This window comes from Callorhinus ursinus, unplaced genomic scaffold (assembly GCF_003265705.2).
Source record: "Callorhinus ursinus isolate GAN/ISIS: 27379988/994484 unplaced genomic scaffold, GSC_fseal_2.0 scaffold24, whole genome shotgun sequence".
Taxonomy (NCBI): Eukaryota; Metazoa; Chordata; class Mammalia; order Carnivora; family Otariidae; genus Callorhinus; species Callorhinus ursinus.
In genome coordinates this window covers 20,132,300-20,154,446 of record NW_027397086.1, presented here as the reverse complement: position 1 = coordinate 20,154,446, position 22,147 = coordinate 20,132,300, and the positions used below count along the sequence as shown (strand labels likewise).

General features: G+C 46.6%; 1 protein-coding gene across 5 annotated transcripts in view; it reads right to left on the bottom strand.

Moving 5' to 3' along the window:
• PTPN3 (protein tyrosine phosphatase non-receptor type 3) overlaps positions 1–22,147 on the bottom strand; it is a 104,961-nt gene that overhangs the window by 33,264 nt on the left and 49,550 nt on the right. For all 5 annotated transcript variants that reach the window (XR_012373522.1, XM_073876586.1, XM_025888355.2 and 2 more), the window contains 7 exons: positions 19,991–20,111; positions 18,775–18,862; positions 15,710–15,798; positions 14,576–14,639; positions 12,876–13,048; positions 9,536–9,670; positions 7,111–7,287 (listed from right to left, as the gene is read on the bottom strand). Coding sequence is in view for 4 of the 5 variants with exons in the window: in XM_073876586.1 (XP_073732687.1) it covers positions 7,111–7,287; positions 9,536–9,670; positions 12,876–13,048; positions 14,576–14,639; positions 15,710–15,798; positions 18,775–18,862; positions 19,991–20,111 (847 nt within the window). In the remaining variant the exon portion in view is untranslated. The remainder of the gene's footprint in view (positions 1–7,110; positions 7,288–9,535; positions 9,671–12,875; positions 13,049–14,575; positions 14,640–15,709; positions 15,799–18,774; positions 18,863–19,990; positions 20,112–22,147) is intronic.

Sequence of the window (22,147 nt, the reverse complement as noted above, 5' to 3'; positions counted from 1 at the left end):
AAGACAGGTGCTGCTGCCTCATTAAATTTTTATCTCAAACCCTTCTCTGCGGATTTTTCATTAAATTGGGGCTTCTCTGTTTCTTAGCAAGTTCAAATGATCTTACTCTAAATATAAAATCTGTATCATAGTCACACAATAATTCACAATCTCAATTTATGTGAATATAAAAATTCAGTGACAGACCAGTGTAGAAATAACAGCAATATGCAAGACTAGAGTTTGGCACTATGGCTTTCGAGCTGCTGGGTTAGGGAAGGGTGCTATGGATGGGAAGGCAATTCAGAGACAGGATATTTTGGAAGTGAAGCTGTATGCCAGTGGTAAGTTTTCAGAGTGAAGATGAACAAATCTTTAATTTACTTAAAGCTTTAAAAAAATTACCCCCAAATAGGGTAACTTGGCCGGTTTCATGTTTATATGAGCACCCCCTAGTGGCAGGAGGGGCAACTGCTTGGCAGTTGCCAGACAAAATTATCAAGCCAAACCCGGTTTAGGAAACACTATTTCCAGTTCTAGGGGTGGAAATGAACCTTTAATATGAAGTTGCAAATAGCAAACACACTTCAAACGTTTGGGAGACTCTGGAGGGTGATAGTGACAGAAAGGGTGAAGGGCATATAAACAAAAAAAATCCAGAAAAGCAAAGTGACAGAGCAGAAGAGAACAGACTAATTTCAGTAAAAGTCTAATTTTATATTCATTATATTTAATTTCTACATTTTGAATGTGTGGCTTACATCATATAAAGTTTTGAAGTATTTTTCTTTTTCAGTATAAAATGTAACGGTCTAACACAGCCCACAGTGCTAAAAATAATATATTCCAAGTCATTATGTGCCCAATCCTATTTTCTAAGTAGGGATAGAGAGGTTACTTTTAGAGAGCAATTTATTAAACATATGACGATTTTTTTTTTTTTTTGGCTGATCAACTATGTACAGACGTTCCCTGTAGGCTGCAGTAACGTTCTGCTCAGCGTGGAGGATGGACAGACAGATGGTGAGGAGGACATCAAATGAGAAGCAACAAGAACATGGCAGCTGGATGCAGCACACGGATGCCAGGAGCCAAAATGCCAAACCAAGTGGGCTTCCTCCCTCCTTGGGGCAGGAGATGAGGTGCTACTGAGGGAGAGCCTGGTGGGTGAGGAGGGACGAGGGGAGCTGCCAGGGGTACCTGGGTTCTAGGGAAAGGAGTGAAGAAAGGGGTAGGACGAGCCAAAGCAAGAAGCCAGTGTGGGCTGACAAAGCCAGTAACTGGGAAGAAGGTCTCTCCCCAGGGCAGGGAGGGGGCACTTGTCAGAGGAGGGGAGACACGGTGGGGGGGGACTGTCACTGCTGTCTGGGATCGAGAGCAGCCAGGGAAGGCCTGTCCACCTCCAGCTCCCTGGGGAGACAGGGGCAAGGACAGACTGACAGGCAGACCAAAGGGTATTCACCTTCAGGAAACAGATGCTTCAGAACTCTAAGTGCCCCTGACTACAGGTATGAAAAACAAAAGCCATTAGAATTCATTCCTCAGCCAAAGAAATTATAAATGGTAGGACTGCCCATGAAAGAAAGACTTCTGCATCGTGATGCTTTTATACCACGCTTCCATAAGCCCTACGAAAGGACAATGACCTGCACCCTCAAGCCTGTTAGAGGGAGCAATGTTGTGCTCCACAGAGGGCGTCCTGGCTCTAACCGGGCGCCCGGTGAGGAGGTGTGTGCTGTATGGGTGTCACAGAACAGGGGCCATTTGCTGTGACATTTCTCTCTTGAGTCTATGAGCTTCTTCAGATTGGGAGAGACCTTCGTCCACTTCTTCTTTCTCTCCTATCCTAGGGCACATAACACCCGGCCGGGCACGCAATGAGAGCTCAAGCAAGGTGCTCAGTGAATGAAGAAGAAAACCACCTTACTCAAGTACCTGGGCTTGGCTGAATTACTCTAGAAGAGCACAGAATTCACTCGATCACCTGGAAGCTGGCGGGGGAGGGGTGGTAAAAGGTTAGCTACATAGTTCTTAGCTTCGGTGAGCTCAGAGCTTCTGAGAACGTCACGTTCATATAGGTCCCCTGAGGATCCTGTTAAAACACAGACTCTGATTCAGCAGGCCTGGGGTGGGCCTGAGGTTCACAATTCCATCAAGCTCTCAGGAGATGCTGATGTTCCTGAGCTACGGCCATAACAGGAGTGTGAGGGGCTAGAGAGAGCTCAGGGTCTAGTTTGAGAGAAGACATAAAAGTATAAAAATAAAGAATATCATCGTGCTGCACTGGAGATGCTCAGATGTCTGGGGTACAGTGGGAGGCCAGGAGAGCCTTCACTGAGGCACTGGGTCTGGAGTTTGAGAGACGACTTAGCAGGAGTCTGAACAGGTAGCTGAGAGGGAAGGAGAAGGTGGTCTAGGAAAAATACTAATAACAAAAAAGACAAAACAGCAGCATATGCAGAGGCATAAAACTCTGAAAAAGCACAGGGGCGTGACTTGCTGGGGCACAAATTTCCCAAAGAGAAGCCTGTTGGCTTGTGAGGAGGAGACCCAAGGCTACGGGCATGATCGCGACGGTCCCCACGACTGAGGACGGTGGCCGGCCGCGGGCCGCGCAGTGGCATCGTGCAGGGGTCCGATCTGAGAGCAGTCTGGGAGGAAGATTACTGAGGTGAGGACCTCGCAGAGGAGGGTGGAAGAAAGGGAGTCTAGGATGACTCAAGTTTCCAATGGGTGCTAACAGGGTGGTAGCGAAATGCAGTCCCCACTCGCCAAGACCGAGGAGGAGCCACAGGTGGGACAGGAAGACAGTGAGTGGGGACCGGGGTCCCTGGGGTTTAAAGTGTCGGTCACACATCCACATGCAAGTGGACGGATGTCTGGTGGAGGACAGGCCAGGTGCAGGGAAGAAGAACACAGAACCGCTAATGCAGCCCCGTGGTGGGCGGGCCTCCTCTGACAGAGACCCTTAGACGTACACAGAGTCATGCTCTAGTCCAGGACTGACGTGCAGAGAACGGTGACTAGCAGGCTGAAGGGTGGCCTGTGGCCGACGGGATGGGAAGTAACTTAAAGGAGAGTCAACAGGGGGTGTCAGGGAGAATGAGAAACGGACGCTACCTGCGCTGTCCAGGAGCTCCAGGCAGGGATCTGTGGACGGCAGGGCTCGTGCTGGGCCAGCGTCCAGGACAAGGCTTCCTGCACAGGCCGGACAACGGGGATGCCCAGCACCAGGTCAGGCTGCCACACTGCAGGACAGCTCCCGGCCGCCGGCGGGGCGACTGGGTGGCAGGGCTGGGGGCGTTCCTGCACGGCCGGTGTGGCTCCACAGGGCATTCCCAGAGTCCCTCTCAATGCGCAGAAGTTCTTAAAAGCGTTCAGTAGTGGTGGGTAAACAGACACTATAAAATGTACCATTCCACCCTTTTCTGAAGTGTATAGTTCCGTAGCATTAAGTGCATTCACATCGTCGCCTGCACAGAGTTTTGAGATAAAAAATGACAGCCGCCCGTGTCCCCTGGAACAAGGCAGGCTCTAAAGAGAGAAGCAAGCAAATATCGAGGCATCACAACACAGAGCCCCATGCCCTTGGAGGACCCACCAGGACAACTGTGGAAAAGCAGCAACAAAGAAGTTCTTCAAATACAACCCTCCATTGCGCCGAAGTGGCTTTTCCACCAGCCTCTGTTCTGCAAAGTCACTTTTCCTTTAGGGAACCTCCCCTCCCATATTTTCTCGGTGGTAGGGAGTGGTGGGTTTTAAAAAAAAAAAAAAAAAAAAAACCCCCTCCTTTTTTTTTTTTTGCCATTAAGAAAACTTCCTTTCCTGCAGAGTTCCACCTCTGCTCTGAAGCAAGCAAAGGAACACGGAAGGGCTGAGAGAACCCTGGGAGTAACGAAAGAGTACAGCGGACTCGGGCACAAAGCAAACTGCCAAGGATTCATAACTATAATCATAAACTTGGCTGTGCTGCTATAAATACGGAACAACCCGGACGGTGACTCATCCGCTAAGAGAATGTTCAGAGAGCCTGAGCCGCGCCACTCTGGGTTGAGAGCCAAAGTCTATCTGCTCTTTTTCTTCCTTTCTCTTTCTTCTTCTTGTTTACATGGGTACGAACGTTACACTGAATTCTCCTTTCTACAAGGAACCCTCCAGACTGTGGTATTATTCTTCTGATTTCTGACAGAATACTTCATTTTGCCTCTTAGCACAAACAGGCTGTATAAAATATGTCAGACATTTCTTGAACACCTTGCAAATAAATATGCACTCAAGTAACTACCCTGGGTTTTTTTCACCAAACACAGACCAACCTTGCCTGCTTGCCTTGGGCAGTGGAGGGCCCCTAGACTCTTGCGGGGGGCAGCTGCCTCTGAAGACCCAGCGGGAGGCAGCATCCTACCAGCAGGAAGGGGTCCCCCACCTGAGGAGGTAGGGCCTGTCATTTTTCACCTGCTCACCCCACTTGCTGCGCACGGCCGTTAATGTGACTCCGTAAGACACATCTATGGGCAGAGCCACAACAAGGAAGGCTGCCTCCGAATCACCATTATTTGCCACTTTGAACATTTAGGTGCAAAATAAAAAGTGCCCCAGGATGACACATCTTACAAGGTCTCATGGAGGAGTTTCAAAGAATTGATGTGCTATGCATAGGGGGTGCACGGGGCCTGAAATTACTTGAATCAAACAGGACTTAAGGAAGTGAATTTTGAATCTAATTTTAATGAGTGTAAATTCTTTTTTTTTTTTAAGTAGATTCCCTGCCTAGTGTGGAGCCCAATGCAGGACTTGAACTCATGACCCTGAGATCAAGACCTGAGCTGAGAGCAAGAGTGAGCTGCTTAACCAGCTGAGCCATCCAGGCGCCCCTGAATGTAAATTTAAATAGCCCTATGTGGCTAGTGGCTTCTGTGTTGGACAGTGAGGGTCTAGCTGCTGCACGATGCCATGATGTGGGTGGCAGGCCACAGCAGGAAAATCTGACATGGGACATGTAATTGTGCTTCTCAGGACCCTCAGACCGTTCCCCAAACTCTTTCCTTTTACCAAAGTGGTAGAAGATGCAGTGCTGAAAGCTGACAATGTGCTATTTGCCCGGCTGGCCTGGCGGCCCCTAAAAGCAGACACTTGTCTAATTTGCCTTGATGTTCCCTCCGTGAGCAGCAAAGGGTGTATATGGTGTGCTACTGTGCTCAGCAACGCATGCAGCCTTGGAAAACATCCACACCCTACCAGACAGACTCCATCTCTCTCTACCCGGCACCGATCAGTACTGCCAGTAGCACTTTCTGTGATGATGGAAAGGTATCTATCTGTTCTGTCCAGCGCGGTAGTCGCTACCTACATGTGGTTTCTGAGCACTTGAAATGAGGCTCAGATGACTGAGGAATGGGATTTAAATGTTAAGTAACCTAAATCTGAATAGCCACACATGCTTAATGGCTACGGCACTGGACCACGGGAGTCTGGATGGTCCACAATTCCATGACGGGACTGCAAACCACAAGAGGAAGGGCTGACATGGAGGGGGTGAGACTGAGCTCCCCAGAGCCCTCAGTCCGTTTCCCAAACCCTCTTTCTCCTTTCCCCAAAGCTACAGAACCCCACCCCATCGCCAACTCAAACTGGCTCAAGTCATGCATGTCTGCATTCCTGCCTTGTCTATCTAGATTTGCAAAACCATGGTGTCACACAAAGGAACTCACACCCTTCCACACTGTCACTTCAACAGGGCTGCAAGTTGGAGCAAGAGATAGTGATCATTTCAACAAAAGCATCATCCGAGCTCAAGTCACAAGGAAACAGTGACCAGAGGATTATTTAACCAGAGGTGTTAAGAACACAGATAAGCTGGAAACCATGTTTGCTGCGGTCACCAGAGAGGTAACAACCTCACACATAAGGAAGAAGCCAGATTTGCAATTCACCTGCGATGTCTAGAATACAATCAGGGTGCGCTGAATGCCATAAACCTAGCAGCTAGAGTGGTAAAAATTTACAGATAAACTAAAGTGCCTTCTCGCTAATCCTGTGCCATTAGGGGAGGCATTGTGTTTCCTTATTATTTCGGGTATAGTATGGCACTTAAACAGCATCAATACCAAACGCCTACGGTTGACTTCCTAATGGTTGATATAGTCCTCTCATACTTCAGCTTAAAATGTCATTTTATTTATGATTAGGTCTGTCCACCTCAAAAACTTGATTTGAGATCGCTTACTCTAAAATGTACAGAGCAGAGCTATGAATTCATTAAGGAAAAAAAATAAGAGCAATGATGGTGATTTATATAACAATAAAAAAAAAATAAGAGCCATGAATAAAGCAGGGAAAAGTAGGCACTATCTCAGGAACTGGAGTAAGGGAAGCCAATGCACTGCGCCTAACGTGGAGCTCTGAGTTCTTTGCTAAATCAAGACCGAAGGGAACTAGTGATTTCGATACAGCTTATTGAATAATCAAAGAGCTCAAGCCAGTACTTTTGGAAAGACGTTTTTTCCCCTGGCCTTGCGACGGGAAGGGAGTTTGTCACATTTAAAAAAGGGAAAGTGAGGACATAAAAGAATTTAATGCAAACTGTCAACAAAAATTTAACAAAAATGCAGGAGATGGTCTATGTGTGTTTTTGCTTTACACTAACGATTCATTAAAAACAACCCCCTCTCCCCAAAAAGCCCTGAGGGCACACTGTAGATCTGAGAAGGCTTTCTGTGGAAGGGTACAAGTAAGTCTATCTCCAGCGATCTAGAAATCTTGCAGTGGTTAAAACTTTGGCAATCTAGAGAAAAACTACTATTAAGGTTAACATATCTATAGCTCTGGAATGGGAACTGATCTAAACGGGGCTTTGCTCATGAACTGGAGATGATTCAAGGCAGCTAACATGTCTGTGGAGAGTAGGTCTTTGTCATACACAAAAAGAAGCGCAAGCTCGAGACCCCAGGCATACAGCTTGTCCCCCTGCGGCGGCAGGGACAGTCTGATGTATGCTATTATCCCGGCAGAGAGCAGCCTAGGGAGCTGGCTGCAGGCTCCAGCCCTTGACTTAAATGGCCATCTCTGGGCCTGAGCAAATTCCTCAACAGCCAAAACAAGCAGATACAAAGAACAGAACATGTTTCTTACTCTCGGGGCGGGCTTCGGTTCTGAGAAACCTCGGATTCACTGTCTTTTGGGGACAGGGAGCCCTTGTACGTGTAAAATACATCTTCGGTTTCGGTAATGTAGGTCATCTCGTTCGCAAGGTTATCGGCAGAAGAGTGCCGAGGCTTTCGGATTTCGTGCCGGAGCCGAGGACTTCGCCTGTGTGGGGGAAAGGTCGAGTGTGAAGTGTTGAAAGCAGATTCCACTTAAAAACTTTACCAGGCATTAGGGATCTAACTTTGTGCCCTGACCTAAGGATGCCTTGGCTGATGCTGTTGTAAATTAAGAACCGGTTAACCCATTACTACACCAGAATCCACCCAGGGCCATGAGTCCTTGATACTCTCAGCCCCTGTGCTGTAACCCCCAGAACGGTAGCCTCGGCTGTAAAAACAGGCAGATGAGATTAATTTATGCCCCTTGGGAGGTTGTGAGTGTTGATTTAGGGTGAGTTATTCTTCTAGGAAGACTCAAGCTCTCAATGCCCAAATAATAGACCATACTGACTACTGATCAATTCTTTGGATTCATTCGAACACCAGTATTAAGTAATGGGTTTAGAAGCCAAAGTACAGTTTTTGGCAAAACCGAAACCTTACTTCAACTACATCCCTTCATGTGAATTTCACTTAATCCAAGAAGAAATGTTTGTTTTTTTTTTTTTTTAAAGATTTTTATTTATTTGACAGAGAGAGCAAGAGAGCACAAGGAGGGGGAGCAGCAGAGAGAGAGGGAGCCCGACACGGGGCTCAATCCCAGGACCCTGAGATCATGACTTGAGCCGAAGGCAGATGCTTCACCAACTGAGCCACCCACGTGCCCCAAAATGTTTGCTTTTAAAAATGTACCCTGTATGCCCTATTAGACGGGCACAGCAGTACCACCCTGTCTTTAGGCAAGTCACACCACCTCTCTGGGCCTCAGCTGTACATACCTGCTCCTGAGAACGAACCAAATGAAGCAATGTTCTCTGGACGCCTCCTGCAGTGGGTGACCCCAGGCTGCTGAGCCTTCTTCTATTTTCTCTCCGTTTTTCTAGCTTCTTCTTCCTTAGCCATTTCTCCTGGACACTGTCAGGGCCTCCACTATTCCCATTCCCCCGGGGCCCAGGTAATCAATAATACTGTGTCCAGAGTAGAGGAGGAAGGCTCGTGACTCCTCAGGAGGGGACCTATAAATAGCAGTAAGAGCTCCAGGCCACGGGTGTGGTGACATCAAACCCCGCTGTTCTCCTGGATGCTGTCCTGGGCCTCCGTTCCTGGGCCCTGGCATTGCCGCCCCAGCGGCTTTCAAACAAATTGAGCTGCTACTTTACAGCATAGATTTACCACTCTAGGATGAAGTGCCTAAATCTTGGGAAACCAAGAAACAAATCTACTCAGTCATGCTATGACTTCTAACACTAACTACCATCAGCATCTCTGCCTAGAGAATTTGGCCCCGGGCGGCGGGGGGAGTCCTCACCCAGCGGCCCTGCACAGCAGCCCCGTTTTGTGCCTGTTAGAATCTCCCTTAGTCCTAGAGACCCCTCCTTGGTAATTCACAGGTCCACCTGCATCTTTTGTGACATGAATACAAAGCCATACTCTCCAGTCCAGTGTGGAGCTGGGGTAATGTTTCTGGCTTGGTTTCCCTTCCTGCAAGACGATGCCTGGCCATTTCAGACCCATTCACAAAACTGGCCTGATGTCTCTGAGGAACAACATTCTAATATAACAACAACAAAAATTCCACCCGATTTTTTTTTTTTTTTTTCACTTACAAAGCACTTGTACACTGTTAAATCACTTGTGGTGATTTTTTTGAACCCTTTGACAGATGGGCAGACTGAGACCAGAGAGGTAAAGAAACTTGTGAGTTAACAAAAGAGCCCAAATCTGAGTCCGGGTGATGGAGCTACACACTGCCCTTCCCACTTTGCCAACTGCCACTTTCTTCCTTTAAAGACAGGCTACTTCCCCAAGTGTATCTGCTACTGCAGCTGAGGACCACACATCCTACACTGCAACCCTTTACTAGGTTTCCCCAAAGCTTATTTTGTGTGATGTTAACGGAACACAGATAAAGTAAAGCTCAGTGTGCTTCCTTATCACAAGACTCCCCAGAACATTAATATGCCAGTGTGTACTCTAATTCCAAGAGGGGCGTTTCAGTAGGCTGTAGTTCTCAAATTCAGACCAAATAACTTTTTAGGAAAAAGGACATCCCAGCATCACACACTAAGGAAAATGTTTAGCTAGGCTTGCGCATGTCATGAAAACAGTAAACTGTTCATTCCGCAAGAGCCAAGCATGCGAATGTAAACTTTGATTGTGGGCCACCTATATTGTGAAAACTTAGGAAGTTGAGTTTTTTAAGAGAGATCAAGTGTTTACGGGTGGGCAGAACAAAAAAAAGGCGGACGTACCAGTTGGGAGTGATGGGAGGGGACCGAGAAGGCAGGCTCTTGGTTTCTAAGTGTTCCGCTGATAATGATCTCCGCATGGCTGGGTTCCACACCATCCCTCCAATCACCTTTTTGCAATACTGGTTATTTACAGACCTGAAAAACCAGAAGCAAGGTTCACTTTCTACATGGACAGACGTGTTCAACAAGAAATTACACCATAAGAGAAACAGTCTGTCCATGCTCCCTCCCTGGTGGAGGGCTGGTTGGCACCTGGATGACACCAGCCAAGGTTACAAAGTAGAGGTACGAGGTCCAAAGTAGTTCCCTTCTGTCCTGGCCTTCCCTTGTCGTTTCTTCTCTTCTGGTGAAAATATTTTCTTGGGCCCTACTACTGCAAGCGATGAAGTTGCTCTCAGAATATAACCAAACCTTACCACAAGATGAGAAGGCATTTTCAGGATAACATAGAAATACAGCTCAAATAACTTCAAGGAATTTTCACGTCACTCACAATGGCATGAATACAAACATTAACCATCCTTCCAGGAAGGTGCTCTTCAACATCCTAGCTGGCAGAAGCCATTAGCTATAAATCACAGATAACTCTTTGAAAGAAGGCCCGAAAATATGTTTCGGTGGTGGAGTTCCAGGCCACGTGCTATCTGAATGGGCCTCCCTGAAGCTAACTTTCGTGTTTTATTTATACCTAGAGAATTTAAATCGTAGCTACCTAGACCCATCAAGGAATGAATTCTTTGAAAGGATGGGGTTTGAAGTCAGTTTAAAGGAAACTCAGTTCTGCCATTCCTACATTTTAAACAATGTTTTAATGTCTTATCAAAACATTCCACGCATTTCCTTGCAGCCAAACAAATAAACAAAAAGAGGACAAAAAACCCAGAAGAACATGAAACTCTCCCTAGAATATCAATGTACTAATTTACAGTAAGAAATACCATTGTCACCCTGATCAAAACATTCACAGCAGCATCACTAAGAGAATCTACATCAGAAAGCAAATTAGCGTTGATTGAGAACATTGCCTCAGAACAAGGGGAGCAAGCGAGAGGATTTAAAAGTTTAATGTCACAGTTCCCTAAAGTATGTGTCACAGGTTATTAATAGATACTTTTATGGGGAAAAAAAAAGTGTTCCATTGTCCCTTAAGCTTGCAAAATACTGAACAAGTTCTTTTTATGTGGAACTTCTATCAGGAGGCCCCACATGCAAAGATGTAGGTGTAGCTCTAAGGTTGGGCAAATCATGTGAACTAAGCCTCAGTTTTCTCATCTATAAAATGGACACGGTGAGGGCTGAAATTTGCAATACAATGAAGTTGGTCTTAGTAGTAAAGAACTGCTGACCCGTGCCCCTGAATCACCGATATCCCAATCGACCCCCCCAGTGGCAGGTCAAAAATGGCTCAAGTTCTTGGACTCTTGAATGTGGGCTGGCCTGTGACTGCTCTGACCAAGAGTAGCTGTGCCAGTTCTGGGCCTGGCCTCGAAGATGACTGGCTGCTTCTGCCCTCGGAGCCCTGAACTTCTGCGTAAGACACCCAACAACTGTGCTGGAGAGCCACATGAAGAGGCCCTGAGAACAGAGAGAAGTAAGGGGTCCAGGTGAGTCCAGCCTTCCAATCATTCCATCAAGCATGGGAGCCAAGTCATCTTGGATCCACAGCCCAGCCCAGCCACCAGCTGCCTATCGTTGAGAAACCCCAGTCTATACCGCATAGAGCAGAAGAGGTGGCTGGCCAAGCCCTTCCCAAATTCTCGATCCACAAAATCTTGAAATGGAACAGAAAGATGGCTCTTTTGTTTTTCAAAGATTTTATTTATTTGAGAGAGAGAGAGAGAGCACCCATGCATGGGGGAGCAGAGGGAGAAAGACAAGCAGACTCCGTGCTGAGTGTGGAGCCCCACGCAGGACATGATCCCATGACCCTGAGATGATGACATGGGCTGAAATCAAGAGCTGGATGCCAAACCGACTGAGCCACCCAGGTGCTCCAAGATGGTTGTTTTATGGTACCAAAATAGGGATAGTTTTTTCTCTCATAATGGGTAACCAGAACCTGCCCACCTCACCCCCAACTCTATGCTGGCTATATTTTACAGAAATGAGGAAATTCAAACAGTAAATTCACATTGAAAGTGACACAGGCAGGATCTGAACTCAGTCTTCTCAGCAAAGTCCATGCTTTCCACTGCTCACTATCCAATCCTGTCAGCTGGCCCGAAGGCTTAGGTCCAACTAAAGTGAACAGTCAATTCCCATAAGTTGTGTTTGTGACACGTTCCTTGAGAGCCACTGAATGTATAAAGTACTAGAAAATATTATGGGAGCTGGAAACTTTGAAAATATATTTGTTCTTGGTTCATCAGAAGCTGAGAAAGAACACTTAGCACCATAAATACTATCACTGATACTAACAGAAATTCACTGCTTATTGAATCTATAAAAAGCTACCTAATGATTATCAACATAATAGGAATGTCACTGCAATAGTCTGATACAGTCCCACATATCAGATAATGGCTCAGACAGGGGCCCTGTTTCATTAGTAACAGCCACATCAACAGCAATGCAAAATTATGAAAACAATTTTTTAAACCAACCAACACAGTTTACAGTAACTTGGTAATTTCTGCTAGATCTTGTACTTAGAGGGCAGTCTTAGAATAAATACACAAAAATATAAACTGCAGGATTAGTTTAGGAATATACTTTAGAATTAAAATTTTAGGAGAGTAATTTCTTTCACTGAACTACTCATTAAATATTCTGATTATCATTCCCATAGATATTAGTACACATGGGATTTAAATATAATTTAGATATAATTAAGTATGTGCATGGTACAAAGTAAACATTCAATTGCCAGTTTTCATGATTACTGTTATTTTGTGATTGTGATACGCAGTATATCCCAAAGCCACTTGACTCTGAGAAGCTTTATTCCTGCTCATTCATTATTCGGGAGCACTGCATGGAATTAACATTCTGTGGGAGAGGATGTCTTAGGAGCACGACAACCCTCAGAGTTACGGCCACGTGCTTCCCTTATTGTGACATGGTGTGGGACTAGTTGTAATTTGGGCTGCTTAGGTGCTCCCAGGGTAGCTGAGTTGTGGAGGTAGAAATGAAGGATAGGAATATGGGCAGTAACTGAGTATGCACGGAAGGAGATACTATTGCCCCTGGAGACACCTTCAGCCTGGGGGCTCCGGCCCCGGTGACTGGGGCCCCTGGGTGACGGCATCCCCTTCCCCCCGAGGATGTCCCCTACCTGGAGGTGATCAGGACATATTCACATCTCAGTCTACTGTGGATACCGTCCCTAAAGAATACTCACTTTTTGGGGTTCCTAGAGCCCATAGTCCAGTACTGAGACAGAACATTCTTTTCCTGAGGTAGCAGCTTCTTTGCCTGAAAGAATGTATGATGCTCGACACAGGATTTCCACAAGTTTTTGCAAGATCGGTAATTTAACATGTTGAAGGCCACGATATGTTCCCTGGATTCAGTCTGGGAGGAAAAACACAGTAGAGGTTTCATCTGCACAGATGAAGGAGCAAAGGCTCACAGGGATTCTATGCCCGCATCGGCGGTCATCAGCTAAGACGTGACAGACAGCAGAACACCAGCTTCGAAATGCCTGAGGCCACAAACCAATGTTACAGGAACAGTCAGGAGCAGGGTCTGTTAACCACCTCATTGATGAGGTAAAGACGACCTGACTCTACTCTTTATCATCACTTGTGATCCTTCATGAAGACTCCGATTTCCAATGTGCTTACATTCCTGGGTTGGATATATTTGGAGCAACCAGAAAAAGGCTGTGTGATACATCTCTTTCAAAATTTAGCTCTGGGAAAATCTCTCCTGAAGAAATAACTCTTCCATTTATCTGAAACTTAAGAGATCTTATAAGCCTTTGGATTTCTGTTTATCCCCCAAGCACGGAGTTAAATCAAGCCCTCGGATATCATCACTTTAATCATTTCCTGGACCTCTACCCTACCTAAGTTTTCTGTTTTCATGTTAAATTGCCACCTCGTGCGTTTTGGGGCCACCTTCGATCTTGCAATCAGGGTGTCAGGAGACCCAGATTCTAGTCCTAGTTTGCTCTGAGCCTGTGTCCTCATTTCCATGTGTCCTTTAGTGTCCTAATTCCATGCTAGGTGAAGCCATTTTAGGAACCTATTATCTCTGAAACCCTGGGAAATGAACATAGTGACAGTAAGTGAAAAACGCAGAGCATTAACAGGACAGAGCGTGGTGTTGTTGAAAGATCAGGAGTCTCGGATTCAAATTCCAGTTCCTCCCTCGGTAGCTGTGGAAGCCTCAGCTTGCATACCTTCAAGTCCTCTTCTTCACCCAGAGTAATCCGGAGAGCAGGGGGTCTCCTCTTAGGAGACACAGGCGAAAGTTACTGTGCACTCTATTATTTTTTTTTTTTTTAAAGACTTTATTTATTTGAGAGACAGAGAGAGAGAGAGAGAGAAAGAGCGCAGAGCCTGCCATGGGGCTCGATCCTAGGACCCCGAGATCGTGGCCTGAGCTGAAGTCAGACACTCAACCGACTGAGCTACCCAGGTGCCCTTCCTTACTGTGTATTTTCAACACATAAAGGGAAGGGCCTGCTCTTGCCGACATTTACTGCTACTCTGAGAGGGCTCATGCCAAGTGCTCTGACGAATGCTCTTTTACTTAATCTTCCGGATTCCCCGAGAGGCAGGTGCTACTGCACTGCTGGAACAAGGTAGCTCGGGCTAAGGGAGGTGAAGGAACCTGCCCAGCTGGTCAGTGGAAGTGGAGCAACAAGGATCCAAATCCATCATCACTGCCTCCCAAGCAAGTTATGTGTCCAGCCTGATAAGCACAGTGAATTCTACAGGGCACTCTGGACTCCGGCATCCATTTTCTGTCCAGCACATGCCAGGCTCTCTCTCCCCGGTCACACATACGGCCCAGCTGCCTTCACCTGCTGCAGAACGAATGGCTGAAGTGACTACAAAAACAAGAAACAAAGCAAGCGTGGACGTAACTCACCTGTTTTTGTCGCTGATGTATAAAGAACTTTTTCCTCTTGAAAGAAATTTTTAGAATGTTCACCCTGCAAGAAAGCAAGCACACAAAATGCACTTAGGGATCAGCCGGGTGGCAGCTGATGCATCTCAACATGTGTCCTCTGCTCCTGACCATGAGGAGCACAGGCTCGAGGCTTCCCGGGGTTGACCTCAGGGTAGGAATGATGGCGGGCCCGTCGCCTCAGCCAGATACCAAGGAGCTGACTGAAGCCAAGTATCACACAAGGGCCGCTGGACTGTGATGTAACTTTTAAATGACAAGAACCACGGGCCAAGTGCTCTCTTTGCAGTCAGCTGCTTTGGTGATGCCCAGGGAGGACAGCTGAGGGCAGCGTGGAGCAGAGGGACAGAGAACAGCCAGACAGATGTGGGTCCACGTCCCAGCTCTGGCACTTACTGGCCGTGTGTCAAGTAGCTCCTCTACAGTTTGCACAAGAACACGACCGTAGCCCCCACAGTCAGTATTTTTATATACCAGGTCCCCTACTAAAAGCTTTACTAGCAGTCCCTCAACTAAGCCTTGCAACAGTCCTGAACTGTATGATTACACCCAGTTTCCAGATGGCAAAACTGAGGCTCAATGACCTCACCTAAGTGCTCAAGATCGTTCAACTAGGAATGCGTGGATCTGAGCCTGTGCTCTCAAGTCCTGCACCGCGAAGTCCTTGGAAAGTACTGCCTTTTTCAGAGTGGTCTCGTGAGGATTCAAGTCTGAACACTTGGTAAAAGTCCAGCTAATAACCAAGGAACCACAATGACAATACAGTTCCTGCCCAGAGGAAGTTCTCTGACTTCTGGCCAAAGTACTGCCCGGGCCTCCTTAACTCCAAAACCTGCCTTGCACCATTTTATCCCTGTTTCCACGGAGTATCCCAAACCATACGGTGACCGGGGGAAGGGGATGCCGGTGAAAACCCAACTACTTTTCCCAAGTACTGAATCTGGGTCGACCAGAGAGGTCAGAGGGAAAAACCTAGGGGTAAAGTCTCCACTCCTCCTTCAGAAATAAAAGTGTAAAATTAGAGATAACATTTCTTTTGTTCAGCATTTTTTTAAAGCATGATTCAGAAAATAATTAGAACTGGTCTGCACTTACCAAGGATAGAAACTTGTGCAAATATATTTTCGGTACACGGCGATGCCCGCAGAAGCGATCCCAATCATTAGCTCTAAATTGTGCAGATCCTGTAAAAGGGAAGAGCTCAGATTCACAGTGTGTCACGGTCACATTGATGCCCTCCGGTAACTGAAGCACCCACGCTTTTATAAATAGCAGTATGTATATGCTCCAAAGGGAAAATGTTAGAAAAACAGGCACAGAATACTTCAGATCCCAGTACTTAGCAAGACTCTTCTAAAGTGAACATACACCATCTGAGAGCAGCCGCTGGGTCCCACTGGCTTAGAGAGTTACCAGGCAGGCCCACTCGTCCTGCCACAGAATCCTGACATGAACATCCAATTATACATTTTCAACAATTAGATACCATGCTAGCATCAGCAAGGCTTCGACCTCTGCATAGCTTTCCACCAATCTCAACTCCCATCATGGGAAAGTTGTTAGCTACCTATTGTCATGAAGCGTAGAACTGCTGACTTTAAATCCAATGAATGAATAAATATTGCCTATAAATCCAATAGACTCAACATTCATTAAGAGCCTGCTATGTTGGGGCGCCTGGGTGGCTCAGATGGTTAAGCATCTGCCTTCAGCTCAGGTCATGATCCCAGGGTCCTGGGATTGAGCCCCACGTCTGGCTCCTGGCTCAGCGGGGAGCCTGCTTCTCCCTCTCGCTCTGCCTCTCCCCCTGCTCATGCTCTCTCTCTCTCTCTATCTCTGTGTCTCAAATGAATAAATAAAATCTTAAAAAAAAAGAGCCTGCTATGCTATGCATTGCCATAGACAATGAAAATATGGAAGATACAGCCACTATAAGGTATTTAAATTCATTTGAGAACAAGGTGAGTATAGTAAAATTTAAAACTAAAACGGTTCCTTCCCGAGTCATCTATATCCCAATATACCCACTCAGATACTTGTAATTATATTAAAAAGGGGGGGCACAGTCTGACTTAGTTACCACTGAGCGTGAACGTTGGGTTTGCCGCTTACTAGCTGTGTTATTTTGGGCTACTGAGCCTCATTTTTTTCCTTTTGTACAATAAGGATTATTAAAGCCACCTCTCCAAGGGTTTTTATCAGGCTGAAATTACAGAATATGTGGCAGGTATAATAAACTTTCATTCCCTTTTGCCTTCCAAGATGCTGTGGGACAAATTACTGTGAACAGTGATGCGAACATGGGAAATCAGAGAAACTGGCCAAAGAAAACAGTGCTGATACAGGCGAAAGTCCAGAGAACATTCACTACTGGGCAGCCAGCTGAAATCACATGCAACTCATCCCCTGATGGTCACTGTTCACTAAATTCCCAGGCCGTCGCCACATTCCCCAGCTATACATGTAGAAGACAGGGCCATGTGACTAGTCGTGGTCAATGTTCTAGGAGAAGTGATGGGTCTCCTCTGGGCTGAATCATTTAAGAGCTGCTGTGCAACCCTCCAGCTTCCCCTTCACTCGCCACAAGCATGAGGCCACGTGTGGAGTTGGTGACACCACAAAACGGAAGCATCCTGGCTGCGGAGTCACTGCAAGTAGGAAGGCTTCCCTGGAGGGTCGCTGGGACCCACCGCAGCTTTTGAACTACTGAGGAAGGAACTTTGTGGTATCAAGTTATTGATAGGGGTTTTCGGATGACCCAGCATAGCCAAAGGTAGCCCAACTCCCTCTGATACCTTGGGAGGTGTCAGCCAGGCAGGTAATCATCTGGCTTGAGGTCTCTCGTGGGACACAGGTGGTGGGGAGAGCACAGATCGACTCAGAGACATAGAAAGCCCACTTCACCACCGCAGAACGTTCTCCACAACATTCTATGACAAATTATTATTTGCAAATGTAATAAAAAGTAACCATCAAGTCCCACAGTTGGTATTTTTCTAAGATCCCATATCTTTTTCCTACTTTATTACTTAGGTCATAACTTGCCTATCACACAGTTATAAGATTGAAGGGGACACAAAAGAGACGAAAGTGTGTCTATGAACTGCAAAAATACTCTATTTACTCAACTTCCCCAAGCCTCCATTTCCTCATTGTAAAATGCGATGATTAGCATACCGACTTCACAAGGTTACTATAATCTTTAAATGGACCTTGGGGTCTCGTGAAAAGCATCTCACACAATGGCGAGTACCTACTAGGTGTTCAATCAATATTTGCTTCCTTTTAGATATGATGTGGGCCAATTACTGGTAGAAAATATAAAGGTCAGATGCCAATTAGACAGTGCTGGGGTCATGTACTGAAGCTGCTACTTCTGTGCTATGTGACCTCTGAGAAGTCCCTGAGTACCAGTTTCTCCATCTGTAAAATGGGGGTAGTGATAATACCTCATGGCATTTACTGTGGGACATAAGAAAACTGCTCTGTCCGGCAGATAGAAATTGCTCAGTAGATGATGGATATTAATCAATTTCATTTAAAAGGTCACAGTCAATTTAAAATATTTATTGGTTTTCATGATACCATCATAATTTTTAAAAGCTGTCATATTTGAGCAATTAACTGTATTTTGAGCAGCACTGAGATGAAACAGTAAAAACCTTGGCTCACCAAAGTATCGCTTGGAAAATGGACATATACATTTTTTTGCTTCTTTAACTGTAACATGAAATCATCTTACAAAAACTACTCGTTTCTAATCCCCATGACCCCCCACCCCATGGAAACATGAAACATGAAAAAAGCGACTGGATAAATAACCAACCATACTCAACATTAGTTCATAAACTTTCTGAATATTGTTTAAAAAGGTCTTTTTTTTTTTGACAGAGAGAGACACAGCGAGAGAGGGAACACAAGCAGGGGGAGTGGGAGAGGGAGAAGCAGGCTTCCTGCGGAACAGGGAGCCCGATGTGGGGCTCGATCCCAGGACCCTGGGATCATGACCTGAGCTGAAGGCAGACACTTAACGACTGAGCCACCCAGGCGCCCTAAAAAGGTCTTTTTAAAAATTATTATTATTATACCAGAAAAGGCAGTTCAAGAAGTTTTACTTCCGGAAGTTAATTTCTGAACCCGACTGGGGAAAGGGTACCTACCCTACCGCTGTGCAGCTCCACTCCATAGAAGTCGAGGGTCCGTGCTATGTTAATAAAGCAAGATTCAGCTTCTGATTGCTTTAGCCCACTATAGGAAAGGAGAGAAGATGGAGAGTTTGCCAACCAACAAAGTATATAACTCCAAGTTTTAAAATAAAAATCCCCCTCCAAGTTGGTAATATTTCTGTCAGGTCGTTAAATGCCTTACATTATTCATCTTAAACAGTCTAGCCCTGAATTCTAAAGCAGGCCTTTTTCTTGTCCACTGCAGAGGACTTCATCTAGCCTGCTCGGTCCTTTAGTAAATACTACGTTTCACTCGGTAAGCTCTCAGTCCTCAGATACAGAAGACAGCCACCTTGTGAAATTCCCACCCTCCTTGTTCCAAGTTGCTTACTTGCTAGGTGCTCTTCAGGTCTTTCCACCTTTATCTATTCTTCGGCAGCCTCAAACTCCCAAACGTCACTGTACTATTTTAGGACGCTGGCTTCTGCCTGGGAAACAATTCTGGGAGGGAGGATCGGCGGTGCCTTTTAGAAGGACGCTGGTTGCTTGGCCTTTGTTTTTCCAGCCTTCCCAAGAATGGCAGGTCCCTTGAGACCTGGCCTTCCCGGTCAGGAGGGCCCTTATCTAACCTGGACTCCACCAGCGCCACTGCAGGTTTGAGTAAAATGCGGCAGAGGACGAGGGGGCTGGAAGTGGGCACATCTGCTGGAGTGCAAGCGTGGCCTGAGGCAGCCGTGGAGAACTGGTGTCCCTTCTGGGATGAAGGCCGTTTCGTGACCTGAGCCCAGAGAGGACGCGGGATTCACACGGCCTGGCGCCATGCGTCCACTGGCCTGCCTGCTCCACGATGCCTGAAGGGGCCGCATGTTTTAAGTGTGGTCATCCGTTCAAAGGTTTGCCTGGCAGGTCAGTTTGTGGGGCAGTCAGATTTAAAAAGGGCATTTCCCCTAGGAGTTAACGGATTTTAACGACATCCTAAAAACAGAATGCTGTAAATCCCCCTAAACTCTTATGGAGTTTGCACTTTACAGAAATGCTAGTTACGCCAAATATATCTGCCATCGTAACAGCCCAAAGGTTCACAAACCCCCAACAGCTTAAAAGAGGATGCATGAACAAAAGGAAGCCACACATCAAACCTAAGGGAACACGAGGTCTGAAATGCCCGACCTGGGCTCCCAAAGTAGGCCACCGTACCCCTCCCCCTTACCTGTGCTGCTCATGGAGGGATTCCACCTTCGCTAAAAAGTCATCGTTCTGATCTGGGATGAACTGACTGTCGGAAAGATAGCCCGGATGATGAAGGGAAGAATTATAGTCTCCAAAATGAGCTATCAAGACAGAATGAGGAGGAAATTGCCTTTTCAGTATGGTCTGTATTCACGAACATGGACAGCATCACAAGAAAGGCACTGGAAGCATTCTTCCGAGAGGTTCTACCACCACATGCAATAGAGCTTCTCATTTGCTCCAGATTTCACATTTTCTTCGGAACCCTATATGGGCTAAGTACTACTGTGCAGGCTTTGGCTGAATGCTCTCTCCCCGAGGCCAGACGTTTAAACACTCTAAGCTAGGTCCTGTTGTAAACCCACAGTCTGTGGTGAGCACAGCAGGTGGTACCCTACCCCTGCATACAGACACAGAAGGGAGCCCACTCAAATACGCCACACCCTCTATGCCGGGCACTGTGCAGACAGACTCTCTACTACCCCAAGGTGATTACGACACTGGACCAACCTGCTCTGAAACAACGGGTGTGGGCAGAAAACAGGTCATGATGACCTGAATACTCTCTGCACCTTGACCGACTCCCTGGAATTTGGAGAAGTGTGGAAGAAATGGAACCAGGATGTGTTCGGAGGCACAGTGGGAGGGTGGGGGATGGCATAAGGGATGGGAGTGGGTGGGGCTGTTGGTCTGGGCCTGGCAAGGCTGAGGGCAGAGTTCTTGGGAAGAAGGAAACCTTAGGGGAGTCAGGGAAACACTGGGAACCTGCAATTCCCTTTGTAAAGGGAAGAGGAAGGGGGCCTTCTAGAGGGATTACCAGATGCATCCCTGGTCCAAACAGCACCTCTCCCTCAAGATCCTTGACTGCCATTCTACAAACATGATTCATTGATGTCTAAGGTGTTACAGGTATTCCTGAGAGTGGTGCAGTAGCCAACCTGTACAAGTGTACATGGCTGCCCTGAGGATTCAAACCATCTGGTGTCTGGACTGTGGAGACTGGGAAAAAGACCCTGGGTGGAACAGCCAAGGATCTGGCTGGGGGACCCAAGGACACCTGCTTTGCTTCTCTAAGATTCAGTTTTTCCGGCTTTATAAAAATAGGAGAAAAACAAGTTCTAGTTCTGATGGGTAATTTATCTAGTATTTCATTTTCTTAATGAGACACTTTCATCTTTTTCTTAAAAATATTAACCTTGATCTTTCCAAAGGTTTCAATGAATTCTTCCTGCAGCTGGCCTCACTGCCAGGGGGCTTCTGAGGACTGACGTTTCACAGCCCATTCGACACAGATTTCTAAATCACACAGCTCCTTCTGTGTCACAAGGATGGGAATTGGGAGAAGCTGCGGCGATGCTTCACGGCCAATCTCAGAAGGGAAGGAGAGGAGCCGGGGAGCTGCTTAGGGGGATTTCATCACAAAGATGAGAGGAAAGACACAAACATGTCTTTCTTTACATCCGTGTGGCCCTGCTCCCCCTCAGCTGCCATCACACATAAGAGCTGCCCTTTGAGATCCACACTGTAATGAAGGGATCTGTTTCCTCCTTAGTCTTCCCTGAGGGCTGGGAGCGAGGCAGACTCATCTGTGGGGCCTAGCACCTATGCATGGCACACAGAAGGTGCTCATGGATGCAGTACTTGGAGCTAACCCAAACAAAGGCTACTACAAAGTTCCATTTTCGAAGGGGAAGAGGGCAGAAAGTCAAATGATCTACGCAGACAGACTTGGTCAAGGGGAGACCATAGGCTGTAAAGGCCAGCCGAATGCAGCTAAGCTATGGACAGAAATGTCAAGGCTGGATGATGTAAGCACAAGTGTGGCTTACAGGCGAGTCCGTACACGGTGAAGTGTACAACAGTGTGTTTATAGGAAATAATTTAGATGCCTTGACAGAGTTCCCAATGAGGAAAGCCTGAGAAAGCCTTAAAATTACCTTGCGTAAATTCATTTTAAAAGGGAAGAAACAAAGTAAGGGAAGAAACTGGTCCACAGAAGCCCCTTTTAGCAGTCGAGACCAGAACCCAGGTGATCCATGCTCCAGCTAGGGCTCCCACCATCCCCACCAGCCTGCCTACCAGGTCCGAGCTGCTGCTGGCTGGCCATCTGCTGAGGACAGTGGTCACGGCCCCAGAA